Source organism: Tamandua tetradactyla, unplaced genomic scaffold (assembly GCF_023851605.1).
Source record: "Tamandua tetradactyla isolate mTamTet1 unplaced genomic scaffold, mTamTet1.pri scaffold_203_ctg1, whole genome shotgun sequence".
In the NCBI taxonomy this organism is placed as follows: Eukaryota; Metazoa; Chordata; class Mammalia; order Pilosa; family Myrmecophagidae; genus Tamandua; species Tamandua tetradactyla.
The window spans coordinates 32,852-48,140 of NW_027518313.1; the positions used below are offsets into that span (position 1 = coordinate 32,852).

Here is a 15,289-nt window from a genome sequence, read left to right on the forward strand (position 1 = left end):
TTTGTGACCCAGCATATGGTCTATCTTTGAGAATGATCCATGAGCACTTGAGAAAAAGGTGTATCCTGCTGTTGTGGGATGTAATGTCCTATAAATGTCTATTAAGTCTAGTTCATTTATAGTAATATTCAGATTCTCTATTTCTTTGTTGATCCTCTGTCTAGATGTTCTGTCCCTTGATGAGAGTGGTGAGTTGAAGTCTCCAACTATTATGGTATATGAGTCTATTTCCCTTTTCAGTGTTTGCAGTATATTCCTCACGTATTTTGGGGCATTCTGATTCGGTGCGTAAATATTTATGATTGTTATGTCTTCTTGTTTAATTGTTCCTTTTATTAGTATATAGTGTCCTTCTTTGTCTCTTTTAACTGTTTTACATTTGAAGTCTAATTTGTTGGATATTAGTATAGCCACTCCTGCTCTTTTCTGGTTGTTATTTGCATGAAATATCTTTTCCCAACCTTTCACTTTCAACCTATGTTTATCTTTGGGTCTAAGATGTGTTTCCTGTAGACAGCATATCGAAGGATCCTGTTTTTTAATCCATTCTGCCAATCTATGTCTTTTGATTGGGGAATTCAGTCCATTGACATTTAGTGTTATTACTGTTTGGATAATATTTTCCTCTAACATTTTGCCTTTTGTATTATATATATCATATCTGATTTTCCTTCTTTCTACACTCTTTTCCATATCTCTCTCTTCTGTCTTTTAGTATCTGACTCTAGTGCTCCCTTTAGTATTTCTTGCAGAGCTGGTCTCTTGGTCACAAATTCTTTCAGTGACTTTTTGTCTGAGAATGTTTTAATTTCTCCCTCATTTTTGAAGGATAATTTTGCTGGATATAGGAGTCTTGGTTGGCAGTTTTTCTCTTTTAGTATTTTAAATATATCATCCCACTGTCTTCTAGCTTCCATGGTTTCTGCTGAGAAATCTACACAAAGTCTTATTGGGTTTCCCTTGTATGTAATGGATTGTTTTTCTCTTGCTGCTTTCAAGATCTTCTCTTTCTCTTTGACCTCTGACATTCTAACTAGTAAGTGTCTTGGAGAACGCCTATTTGGGTCTAATCTCTTTGGGGTGCGCTGCACTTCTTGGATCTGTAATTTTAGGTCTTTCATAAGAGTTGGAAATTTTCAGTGATAATTTCTTCCATTAGTTTTTCTCCTCCTTTTCCCTTCTCTTCTCCTTCTGGGACACCCACAACACGTATATTTGTGCGGTTCATATTGTCCTTGAGTTCCCTGATACCCTGTTCAAATTTTTCCATTCTTTTCCCTATAGTTTCTGTTTCTTTTTGGAATTCAGATGTTCCATCCTCCAAATCACTAATTCTATCTTCTGTCTCTTTAAATCTATCATTGTAGCTATCCGTTATTTTTTCTATGTTTGCTACTTTATCCTCCACTTCCATAAGTTCTGCGATTTGATTTTTCAGTTTTTCTATTTCTTCTTTATGTTCAGCCCATGTCCTCTTCATGTCCTCCCTCAATTTATCGATTTCATTTTTGAAGAGGTTTTCCATTTCTGTTCGTATATTCAGCATTAGTTGTCTCAGCTCTTGTGTCTCATTTGAGCTATTGGTTTGTTCCTTTGACTGAGCCATATTCTCAATCTTTTGAGCGTGGACAGTTATCTTCTGCTGCTGGCGTCTGGGCATTTATTCAGATTTCTCTTGGTGTTGGACCCAGCAAGGTTGTAATATTATTCTGTGAAATCTCTGGGTTCTGTTTTTCTTATCCTGCCCAGTAGGTGGCGCTCGTGGCACACGTTTGTCTGCGGGTCCCACCAGTAAAAGGTGCTGTGGGACCTTAAACTTTGGAAAACTCTCGCCGTCCTGGGGGTTCGCTAGCCGAAGCGGCTTGAGCCGGCCCGGGGTCCAAACGCAGGGAGGGTGTCCGAACGCAGGGAGGGTTGCTGGTCGCCGCAGCCAGGGAAAGAGCCCGTCCGAATTTCCTAGTCGGCCCTGGGCAACAAGCGTGGCGGGAGGGCGCCAGCGGCAGCGGCCCGCCCGAGAGAGTGCACGTTCCCCGGGAGTCACGGGGTCACCGTTCTCCGCGGCCTGGGGGTTTCCGATCCAATTCTCTCAGTTGGTCCTGGGGCTGCGCGTGGTGTGGGCGCCAGTCGCCTTGGTTTCAGGGGACCACCTCTCCAATTCTCCCAGCCGGCCCGGGAAGGGGGAAGGGAGTTACTCCGGCCGCTTGCCACCCCACCCGGTAAGGCCCGCGCGCCTCGGCGATCTCACCCGAGCTGCTTCTCTCAGCCAGCCAGCCGTTCCAGGATGGGGTACGCTGTCTTTTTTATCTCTGTTGTGGCTTTGGGCGCTTTCTGTATCGTTTCTACTCCCCTAGTAGGTGTCCTGGAGAAGAAACTAAGATCCGCGCGTCTTACTAAGCCGCCATCTTCCAGCTGCATGGTCTATTATATATTTTTTACATGGGCAGGCACCGGGAACCGAACCTGGGTCCTTGGGCATGGCAGGCAAGCACTCTTACCTGCTGAGCCACCGTGGCCCACCCTGATGCATACTCTTGTCAGTTCTATAACTGAAACTATTGTTCTTTGCTATAAGATAATTAGTGGAAAGTGTTCCCAGAAACAGCCTCTCTATTGCAATAAGAATATTGTCTTCTTTCTGTTCTTCTTCTGTCTCTGCTATATCTCCAGGCATTCCTATTTGAATATACCTCCACTGTTGACAATTTTCTCAATGGAATCCCATGGATATTTCTGAAAGGAGGACCACTCCCTTAGGTATTTATGGTTTCAGCTTTCCAAAATACATACCTAGAAACTTTTATGTTCTTTAAACAGTAAGTAGCCATGATTTCTATATAAATATTATCTCTACTAAAGCTGTCTCCAAATGGAGACATAGACATTCATCATCATAATTTAACCTTTCCTCTAGCAAGTACAGCATCTTCCTCATTATACTTCTTTAGGAAACACCAATCTTTTTCCTCTTCTACAACAGGTAGGTTTGAATCTACTTATTTTATTAAATGATATTTTTACTCTGTCCTTAAACTTCATATGTAGGAAAGAACCTTGTCTGAGGGAATTGTAGAGTCATAGTATAATTGAAGCACTCATGTTTCAGACTTTGTCTTATATTCAGGTATACCTTGGTAATACAACAAAATGATGCGACTCTAATTGTCTGTCTGGATTGAGTCTGGGTCTTGTATCAGTCACAAATTTGAAAATTACTAGACAATAATGAAGGGAAAGGTGAAGAGATGAAGAGCAGTGGGTTTAAGGATGGAGCTACAGTCCTAGGAAGAGACTCAATATTTTATCAAAGAAGTGTTGGCATCCAGTGTAGAAATATTCATTCTTGCCCACATGAAAGACACTAGTGAAGAAAGAAATAGAGAGGGAGAGACAGAGAGAGAGAGAGAGAGAGAGAGAGAGAGAGAGAGAGAGAGAGAGAGAGAGAGAAAGTATGGCTGCAGCATCAGGGAACTTAGTTTCTTTGGTCTGAGGTGTCGCTTCCAACTTTTGTTTCTTCTGATTTTCATGAATAGGTTAGAAGCAGAAAGGGAAGATGGAATAGGTGAGGAAAGCAAGCACCACCGAACGGGGTGATCATGTTTGTCTCATCACAGAGATGGTGCTCAAATACCCAGCTCTCATGCTGTGGATCACAAGGTGGTGGGTGAATAATTTTGTCAAAGTTTACGCTGATGGAATGGTCCATGGTACTCCATGGTGTTGTTTTCACATTCATTTGAAATAATGATGACTAGAATGATGAAGCTGATTTTTCCAGTTCTGTTATATAATAAATGAAACTATACGAGATTAGGATCTATAAGAAGGTGGAGGAACACACATTGGAAGACTTTGCACCCTTGCTAAGATTACCAGACTGCAATGTTTATTAACAATAGCTCAGTGTTTATGCCTTCTGTGCTGACGTTTATTGGAATCCCTGGTTTAGAATCTGTGCAGTGTTGGATTGGGATTCCATTCTGTGCTATGTACATCACAGCTCTGATTGGAAATTCTCTACTTTTGATCATCATCAAATCTGAGCGCAGCCTCCATGAACCCATGTACATCTTCCTGGCCATGCTTGGAGCCACAGACATTGCAATTAGCACCAGCATTGTGCCCAAGATGCTTGGAATTTTTTGGTTCCACTTGCCAGAGATTTATTTTGATACTTGCCTCTTTCAGATGTGGCTTATCCATACATTCCAGGGTATTGAGTCAGGAGTTCTGCTGGCCATGGCTCTGGACCGCTATGTGGCCATCTGTTATCCCCTGAGGTATGCCACCATACTCACTCGCCAAGCAGTCACTTATATTGGAGTTGGTGTGATACTGCGGCCTGCCATTCTGGTAATCCCTTGCCTAGTGCTCATAAAGTGTCGCCTGAAACTTTACAGTACCAAATTAATATCACACACCTACTGTGAACACATGGCCTTAGTGAAGCTTGCCGCTGAAGATGTTTACGTCAGTGAGGTCTATGGGCTCCTGGGAGCTTTCACTGTTGGCGGGTTTGATTTCATAGTCGTCACGCTCTCCTACATCCAAATATTTATGACTGTCTTCCACCTGCCCCAGAAGGAAGCTCGTCTTAAGGCATTTAATACATGCATTCCCCACATATGTGTCTTCTTTCAATTCTATCTCCTGGCTTTTTTCTCCTTTTTTACTCACAGATCTGGATCTTATATCCCATCATATATACACATTACCTTGTCCAATCTTTACCTGCTGGTCCCACCTTTCTTCAATCCTTTTGTCTATGGGGTTAAAACCAAGCAGATTCGAGATCAGGCAGTAAAACTGTTCTGTTCTAAAGACCACTTGATTTTTGATTAAGATATCTACTGGTACTGGTTTAGAGTCTCATCTTTGGACCTATGATGAGATCTCTATCACCAGGCAATGGTTTAGGGTGTCATCATGCTTGTTGAATAAATAATGATCATCATAATTCCACAGATTATTGACTAGTGGTCAGAAAGAAGTCAGAAGTTGAAACAAAAAGAGAAACAGATAAGTTGCTGAAAGATTAACCCCGGCCTCTGGGAATGTGACCCATCACATGGTCTTCCTCATTACATGTGGACAGAACAAGAGAATCTTCATCAGATCACAGTAAAACAATACATCTACATTGATTCATTTCTATGTAGAGCACTAGATCAGTTTCCTTTATCTTAAATTGGAGTTCATCCATGTATGCTCTCCAATTGTAATAAAGTCTTTTTTCCTATTACTTTGTCTCATCAGAATCTACCTTTTGAATATCTCCCTCATGTTATATATTATCTAAAGTTTGAAATAAATATCTTCTTTTTCATGAGACCTGTCCTTGTTATGTCAGGCAAATATATTCAAATTGATGTTTCTTAAGTCCCATACAATTTTTGTTTTTGCACCAAAGCTAGGACTGGATATAATATTGTGTTTGTTAGGGATTGTTTCTTATATGTGCAATTCTTTTAATCATTTGTACTCAGGAAAGCTCTGATGTCTGGCTATTTTATGAGTGTGAGGGTTTTAGACTATTGCAGAAAATTTATTTAAAAGGTCTCATCGGTCTATTTCATGATTCAACAACAAAATCCTTTGACTTAAAGATAAATGAAAGTCTGAGAAGACTGGGCAAAAATATGCAGGTTGGGCTAATCAGTATATTGGACTAAATAGTAACTTTTGTAATAAAACAAAGCTAACTTAGTTCTACATTAAAGTACTTGTATGTTAGTAATAATATTTGATAGAAAAGCTCTGTATTCCATAATAAAATAAAATCATCCAGTGATTGTCATGAATACATCTAAAAACAGATTAATTTGTCAAAAAAAAAAAAACAACTGAGAAAGTTGTTTACATAATTGTGCTTCTGAACCAAATCAAGGTGGGTTCAACTTTCTTTTGCCTCTTCCTAACTGGAAATATATGCCATGGAAAAACAACGTATTGTCACAAATTGAGTAGTCATGTAAAATATGGAAAAATAACAAATGCCTCATTGGGAGGTAGAGATAATGGTTGCAATAGGGTAACTCTATTGTTAATTTATGTTATGGTATGAATTCAATACAAATAAGAAGTTATCATCAAAATGTTACCATTTGTTTTCATTATGATATTGTGGATATATGACATGTGAAGATGGTTTCCTTATGAAAATAATCATTCCTGTAGTTTTTCAGTAGAAATGTTATGTCACTACTTTTTAAGTTTATTAATATGTCTAGAATATATTTAAAATTAAAATTTAATCATTTCTTAGGATCCAGTCTGTGAATCACTTTAAACACATTTACTCAAAAGTAATGTGAATGAATTCTGTAGATTTCAGTGAGTGCTGTCTGTATCTATATATTTTTTCAAATCCATATATTTGTGTGAATATACACAACATTATTAATTTTGTGTTTCTATCATTAATGCCTTACTGATGTTTTATCTTCTGCTTTTATCAACTTTTGATAGAAATGTGCTAAAATGTGCTACTATGAATATAGATTTTGTCTGTTTCTACTTTTAGTTATGTTGTTTTTTCACTTTGGTACTTTTAGTTATTTTATTAGATACAGAAAGATTTTAAATTAACATATTTTACTCATGGATTGAACATTTTGTCATTGTGAAAATTTTCCCTTATTTTCCAGTGATGCATTTTGCCTTCAAGTTTGTTTTGTTATTTTATAATAACTTGTCTTCTAGTTAACTGATCCTGTCATATGCTCTGCAATTCTGTGCTTCTGAATTATTAGGTTTAACATTTCAATTTTATAGCTTTACTCCACCTAATTCTCTCTCCCTTTCTAGCTCTTTATTTTAAAATTTGTGAATTCTAATACTTTGATGAAATTCCCCACCTCTTCATTATTTTTGCCTATTTATTACTCTAGAATCAACTATCTATCATTATTTGAAAATCTTTGAAAGATAATTCCAATATATAAAATAGCTGGTTGTATTTTTATTAATATTTAAATTTATTTGAGTTTTTGATCTTTGACTACTGTCTCTTAACATATCTAACAATTTCTGATTGAATGTCAGACTTGTGTTTAAAAAATCAAGGACAGATGAGGTTGCTTTCCTCCAAGGATACTTCACCTTTTCCATTGTGATAAGTCCCGTGCAAAGCTCTGTCTGGATTGGGGCCTATTTTACTATTTTGTTGGAGAGTACCTTGCATAAATGGGTATGTAGTATCTTGCATAAACAGTTATGCAGTACTTGCATAAACTGGGGCTTTCAGCTGTGAACTGAGTCTATGCACACAGCTCCAATCGCCTGGATTATAATTGTTGAGTACCCAGTAATTCAAGGCTTCCAGAATGTCCCTCTTTTTTTTTTCAAATGTTCTCCACTTAGATTTTTGGTCTCCCATTCCATGTAGCTTCAATTATAACAAATGTCATAAAAGGAAAATTAGGAAGGTGTCAGGCTTAGGTCTCTATTCTTCTATTTTCACCTGGGTCTCAATACTGACGTTGCCTACTTTCTTTGCTAATACCCTCCCTGGCTTCCTAAGACTCTGTCTGTTCTTCTGACCCTCAGCTCTAGCTCTCCACCAGGAGAATCTTGCATTCTCAGCCTCTTGTCTATACCCAGAAAGGACAAATGCCTCCAGTCAAAGGTGCATTTAGAAAGTTAGCTCTCTGTGTCCTCTACAATCCTCCTTTCTGATAACCCTTTTTCTTTAGAAGGTCTCCAGGGCATTTAAACTTATTTTAAAATTTTTATCTAAGCTTTTATACTTTCATCTTTTATAACCCTATTGACTGAACTTTTGCTAGTTTTGGGGGTGCATCGTTCGGGAATCGAACCCGGGTCTTCCACATGGAAAGCAAGCATTCTACCACTGAATCACTTGTGGACCCCCCCCACTGACTGAATTTTAATTTCAATTTTTACACGAGACATTTTTATTAGTCTCATTTTTTTCTTTTAGTGTATTTTTTATTATGCTTATAAAACTTTGCCAATGACATAGTTCATTTATTAACTTTAACATATATAAGATTATTATTTATGTCTATGTAGAAAAACAGCTCAATTAATCAAAATTATGCCACATCCCATGAACTATCTTTAGAACTTTCTTCTTTCAATAAATATATTTGTGTGTAATTGAAGCAATATATTTTGTTGTTAAAAAGACTCAAACAATGCAAAATGTTTCTTCTTCTGTCCTTCCTTTTCCAGACTCTCATTTAGAATTAACCACTATGAAATGGTGTGATTTTCAGACATATTATATACCTGTCTAAATAGAGTTATTTTAAATAAAAATGGGATCAAATAATGAACAAGTTTCTACAGCAAGTTTACAGATAATGATATAATATGGACATCTTTCTATATTAAAACTTCTGAACTTATTTTATTGAGGTAAAACTCAGAAAATATAAATGTAATGATTTTATACTGTAATGGCATTTACTACACTCACAATGTTGTGCAAAATTGACCTCTATCTAGGTCCAAAACTTGTGTTTTCATTACACAGAAATAAACCCCATACCTATTAAGTTATCTGTTCCCCTAGCACGCATCCCTTTGCCCCTGTCAAAGCATGTGTCCTGGAGTCACACAGATCTAGGCCCAAAACTTTAGTTTGCCATTTCCTAACTATGTGAGGTGGGAAAACAATTTATCATCACAAATTCAGCAGCCTAATGTACAAAATACAGACAAAATGACATATGCCTCTTTGAGAGGTAGAGACGTGGTTTTTGTTGTGTAATATGATTAGATTTAAGCAGTTCTTCAAATGGGGCTTGATACCTGTTAAGGACACAATACAGGCAATATTATTGTCCTCATCACTATTATTGTTTTCATTATGGAGATCATCATTTCTGTTGTCTTGAGTGGAAACATCATGCCTATATTTTTACTCTGTTTATAAATACAGTACATTTTAAAATATAAATTTGAACTTATGACACCGTCTGTGATACTTTTGGTAATACCCAATTTTCATCCAAAGCAATGTGAATTCTATACTTTTTGAGTGCAGTGCTAGGTCTATCTATATTTTCCTAACCATATATTTGCATGCATGTATTATTTGTTAATTGCATAGGTTTTTATCATTATCGTGTCCAACGCTTTGTCCCCTGCTTTTAGCAGCTTTTGATAGAATTATGTTGAAATCCCCATTATTATTATAGATGTGTCTGTATCTCCTTTTAGTCCTGTTGATTTTTGTTTTGTGTATTTTTAAGAAATTTTAATGTATGTATATAGATTTCAAATTAATATATAGTCACAGTGCATTGACCTTTTAATCATTGTGAAATACTTCTCTTAATTTCTAGTAATATAGCTTGTCTGAGAATTTTAGTTTTGTTATTTACTACTGACCTATATGCTAGGTCACTCTTGCCTTTTGCTCTATAATTCTGGTTTTCTAAATTATTAGGTTTAGCTCTTGAATGTTACAGTTTTAGGCTATCTTTTTGATATATATCTCTCTCACCCTCTCTCCCTACTTATTTTTGGTACATTCACATTTTATGTTCAAATTCCCTATCCCTTCATTTATTTTATCTATATTCCTCTATTTTCTTGAACATATTAAAATCATCATTTTGAAATCCTTGCCACCTTTTTACAATATACAAACTAACTGTGGATCTGTTTCTATTATTTAATTAATTATGTGCTTTTGAATTCAGGTATTAAAATTTTGTGAAGGCTATATGATTTTTTTTTTGTTAAGTGGTAATTACTCTGGATAAACTTGTATAGGGGCTTATCAATTTAATATAATCCAGGATTTGGCTGGGTTGGAGTCTATTTTACCATTTATATGGAGGGGCGTGGACTTGCATCTGAGCCTACAAATTTTCAGCTGAAAAGAAGGTGTGTCCGAAAGATTCTCTGTTTTCTGATCACCTCTCCAAAATTGTAATGCTTCAGAAAGTCTCCAGTACCGTTAAAATTACTTTTAAATTTTTATTTAATCTGTTTGTCCTTGAGTGAAAACCTTGTCCCTACCTATTTCTTTGTAATTTACTTAACTTTATTTTAGTTTGGATTTGATATTCAAAATATTTTTATTAATTTCATTTTTAAAATTTTCATGCATTGTGTTTTGCTTAGAAAATATGGCCAGTCACAAAGTTAATACAGGTCAATATATTATTCAACATAATGGACTATATAATAATATGGAATTATTTCTGATGCCTATATATATGTAATAACAATGAGCAAGTTAACCAAAATTATGCCACTTGTTATGAACAATGTATAGAACTTTCTCCTTTGAATAAATATAATCATATGTGAATTGGTACAAATTTTATTGTAAAAATTCAACACCAAGTGTTTCTCTCTCTGTTTTTCCGTGTTTTCATAGAATGAACCACTATTAAATGACATGATATTCACAGATTTGATAAACCTGAATATATGTAGAGATATTTTAAATAACATGGGATCATATCATCAGCATTTTTCTACAGTATTTTTTTACTTTTTAGAATATTGACAGCATTGTAAATTAAAACTTTTTTGGACCTCCTTTAAAAAATTTTTTTCATATTGTTTATTTCAGAAATACCATGATTACTTTGCTCATTTTCCTTTTAGTGTATTCTTCACAAATAATGATTTGATAAACATTCCTGTATATAGATAGATAGATAGATAGATAGATAGATAGATAGATAGATAGATAGACAGATAGATAGATGTAGAGGACTTTTTGCTTGATATATTAATAGAAATGGAAGTGGTGGTAAAAGGTTTGTCCTGAAAATTTCATAGTATTAAGAAGATTCATGTAAGGCATTTTTACTAGTTTCAACTTCCATAAACAAAATTCAAGTAACTCATTCCATATTATGTATTATTAAACTTAAGGAAACGAAAATTGTTAGTCAATAGTTGTATCTATTTTCGCAAAACCACATGGCTTTTTTGCACTAACTTTAATTCATACAAGGTTTTGTTTTTGTTCAACAACTGAACTATGCAAATTATTTTTTTCTAAACAGATAGAGCTTGTTTTAAGTAGTTTATTCTCTTTCAATAGTATCCTGGTTTTATCGTTTAATATGTCACTATAAATATGTCTTTATTTTTGGACTTGTTCCAAGCTTCACTGATTTAAATATTACAGTTTCATAGAATATTTTGTGCTTGAGGCACAAAAATTCCAACAATTTTGGCATCCGCTATTGCAGTTAATAATTCTGAGGTTTAACTGAATTGATTGTTTATATGTAGTTCATTTTCCTATATTTTCCCCTAAAGATAAATCAGATAAAATAATTAATATGAATTAATATTGACTGAGATGTTCCTTTAGCGCTTGTTGTATTTATAGATAATTTCGTATTGTACTAATGTACTTGTTTTAAACCAAATCAGACCTCTTGGGGAAAATTTCCACCAAGAAACTTACCTTAAAGCAAATTTAGTATCTCCTTTGCAAGATTTTTTTTTTTTTGGAGATGTACCTTTCCCTGTGATTTAATTCTATAGCATAATGTAATTTAAAATACCGTTTTAAAATGCAAGAAGTAAGTTTATGCTGGCATCATCTTTTAAATTCTCATAATTTGAATAATTCACTTCATTTCCCTCTTTAATTTCTTCCCTAGACTTAGAAATTACTCTCTTCCTTTCTGCTTCTCTTCTACAAAAACAAAACATATGAACTGTGCAGTTGGACGTTCCTTAAAAAGATGGAATATGTGAAAAAGCTTTGTGACCTGTAAATTGTGATTTGGAATTTCCCCCATCTGAACTTATTTCTAAATCCATGTACATTGCTTCAAGTTTCCATTTACTTTGCTTCAAGTCCACAACAATAAACAAAGACATTCATAAGACTAAATTTATTTTTTACACATTTAATCCTCTGCTTTGAACTTGTTTGATTGACTTCCCAATTGAAATTGAGAGGATTTTTTCCCAATTAAAATTGAGGTGGTTGCAAAGAATTTATTTACTTTTGCCCTTAAATACTATAATTAATACCTGGCTTCTATTCCCCTTAGGTCCCACATTAAATGCCTGTGGTGATTTGAAGCTATGAATAGTATAGAAGAATATGTTCTTTAATCCATTCCTGTGGGTATGAGCCTATTTTAAATAGGACATTTTCATCAGGTTATCACAGTTAAGGTGTGGCCCAAGCCCAATTAGGACATGTCTTAATCTTACTACTGGAATCCTTTAAAAGGAGAATGAAATTCAGTCAGAGAGAGAAAGTCACAGGAAGCAAGAAGCTGAACATTAATGGAACCTAGAGAAAAAAGAGAGACCAGGAGGTATCCCCATGTATTTTATATTATAACAAGCTGCAAACTAAAGAGTGCCAGCAGCCAACCCCTGAACATTACATTCATCAGAAAGAAATCATCGCCTTGATTATGTCTTGATTATGACTCTTTTCCAGCCTCAAACCATGAGTGAATAAATTCCCATTGTTTAATCCAACCTATTTAATGTTTTTTTTTCTTAAGCAGCCTAGGAAACTAAAACTTCTAAATTAAACTCTTAAAAATTGATCTCATTTACAACAGTTATCACACTTCACCATCAATATGTTATTTCATGATTTGAAAATGAATGAAAAAGAATGAAATTTTATTGAAATATGAAGGATTAGATGATTAAGAGAAAAATCAATCTTGAATATATTATTCAGAGGTTTCTTAAATTTCCACCAAAGGCAACAAATTTTTTTTTTTTTTAAAAGTATTTTTTTTTTATTAATTAAAAAAAGAATTAACAAAACAATTAGAAATCATTCCGATCTACATGTACAATCAGTAATTCTTAATAACATCACATAGTTGCATATTCATCATTTCTTAGTACATTTGCATCAATTTAGAAAAAGAAATAAAAAGACAACAGAATAAGAATTAAAACAATAATAGAAAGAAAAAAAAACAAAAAAAACAAAAACAAAAAACCTATACCTCACATGCAGCTTCATTCAGTGTTTTAATATAATTGCATTACAATTGGGTAGTATTGTGCTGTCCACCTCCGAGTTTTTATATCCAGTCCCGTTGTACAGTCTGTATCCCTTCATCTCCAATTATCCCTTCTCTTTTTTTTTTTTTTTTAATTAACGGAAAAAAAGAAATTAACCCAACATTTAGAGATCATACCATTCTACACATGCAATCATTAATTCTTAACATCATCACATAGATGCATGATCATCATTTCTTAGTACATTTGCATTGGTTTAGAAGAACTAGCAACATAACCGAAAAAGATATAGAATGTTAATATAGAGAAAAAAATAAAAGTAATAATAGTAAAATCAAAACAAAACAAAACAAAACAAAACAAAAACCTATAGCTCAGATGCAGCTTCATTCAGTGTTTTAACATGATTACTTTACAATTAGGTATTATTGTGCTGTCCATTTTTGAGTTTTTGTATCTAGTCCTGTTGCACAGTCTGTATCCCTTCAGCTTCAATTACCCATTGTCTTACCCTGTTTCTAACTCCTGCTGAACTCTGTTACTAATGACATATTTCAAGTTTATTCTCGAATGTCCGTTCACATCAGTGGGACCATACAGTATTTGTCCTTTAGTTTTTGGCTGGATTCACTCAGCATAATATTCTCTAGGTCCATCCATGTTATTACATGGTTCATAAGTTTATCTTGTCTTAAAGCTGAATCCATTCTGCCATTCTATGTCTTTTGATTGGGAAATTCAGTCCATTAACTTTTAGTGTTATTACTGTTTGGATAATATTTTCCTCTACCATTTTGGCTTTTGTATTATATATATCATATCTGATTTTCCTTCTTTCTACACTTTACTCCATACCTCTCTCTTCTGTCTTTTCGTATCTGACTCTAGTGCTCCCTTTAGTATTTCTTGCAGAGCTGGTCTCTTGGTCACAAATTCTGTCAGTGACTTTTTGTCTATAAATGTTTTAATTTCTCCTTCATTTTTGAAGGACAATTTTGCTGGATATAGGAGTCTTGGTTGGCAGTTTTTCTCTTTTAGTGATTTAAATATATCATCCCACTGTCTTCTAGCTTCCATGGTTTCTGCTGAGAAATCTACACATAGTCTTATTGGGTTTCCCTTGTATGTGACAGATTGTTTTTCTCTTGCTGCTTTCAAGATCCTCTCTTTCTCTTTGACCTCTGACATTCTAACTAGTAAATGTCTTGGAGAACGCCTATTTGGGTCTATTCTCTTTGGGGTGCGCTGCACTTCTTGGATCTGTATATTTAGGTCTTTCATAAGAGTTGGGAAATTTTCAGTGATAATTTCTTCCATTAGTTTTTCTCCTCCTTTTCCCTTCTCTTCTCCTTCTGGGACACCCACAACACGTATGTTTGTGCGCTTCATATTGTCATTCAGTTCCCTGATTCCCTGCTCAAGTTTTTCCATTCTTTTCCCTATAGTTTCTGTTTCTTTTTGGAATTCAGATGTTCCATCCTCCAGTTCACTAATTGTAGCTTCTGTCTCTTTAGATCTACCATTGTAGGTATCCACTGTTTTTTCCATTTTTTCTTCTTTTTCCTTCACTCCCACAAGTTCTGTGATTTGTTTTTTCAGATTTTCTATTTCTTCTTTTTGTTCAGCCCATATCTTCTTCATGTCCTCCCTCAATTTATTGATTTGGTTTTTGAAGAGTTTTTCCATTTCTGTTCGTATATTCAGCATTAGTTGTCTCAGCTCCTGTATCTCATTTGAACTATTGGTTTGTTCCTTTGATTGGGCCATATCTTCAATTTTCCGAGCGTCATCCATTATTTTCTGCTGGTGTCTGGGCATTTGATCAGATCTCCCTGGGTGTGGGACCCAGCTGGTTGAAAGGTTTTTCTGTGGAATCTCTGGGCTCTGTTTTTCTTTTCCTGCCCAGTAGGTGGCACTCGTGGCGGTCGTTTGTCTGCGGGGCAGTCGGCCCGGGAAACCGCGCGTGGAGGCGGGGGTCGCTGGCCGTGGCTTGGGGGAGTGCCGGTCCAAATTGCCCAGCTGGCCCGAGACGCCAAGCGTGACGGGAGGGCCCCGCTATCCAATGTTCCCAGTCAGACTGGGGAGCCACGTGCGTGGAGGGGACCCCAGACGCCAGCCACCCCAGCCGGGAAAACGTGCACCCCTCGGGTATCTCACAGCAGTGAATTCTCCCTACCCGTTCAGCCGTTCCAGAATGGGGTACGCTGTCTTTTTATGAAGCAGAAAAAGTTCCAAATATTTAAGGGCATACCTAAACAATGATAAAAGAGATACAGTCCCATTTTTAGAAACTTAGTCATGGAAATTATGTGATCATTAACTACTAGTAGTTTAC

General features: G+C 35.5%; 1 protein-coding gene across 1 annotated transcript; it reads left to right on the plus strand.

Annotated features, from left to right (window-relative positions):
* Nucleotides 1-3,879: 3,879 nt before the first annotated feature.
* Nucleotides 3,880-4,839, plus strand: LOC143673220 (olfactory receptor 52A1-like). The gene has a single exon (XM_077147537.1). The coding sequence runs from the start codon at nt 3,880-3,882 to the stop codon at nt 4,837-4,839; it is 960 nt and encodes a 319-aa protein (XP_077003652.1).
* Nucleotides 4,840-15,289: the final 10,450 nt, after the last annotated feature.

Excerpts from the sequence above, each read along its gene's own strand:
- LOC143673220 (XM_077147537.1), top strand. The coding sequence starts at position 3,880 with ATGTTTATTAACAATAGCTCAGTGTTTATGCCTTCTGTGCTGACGTTT.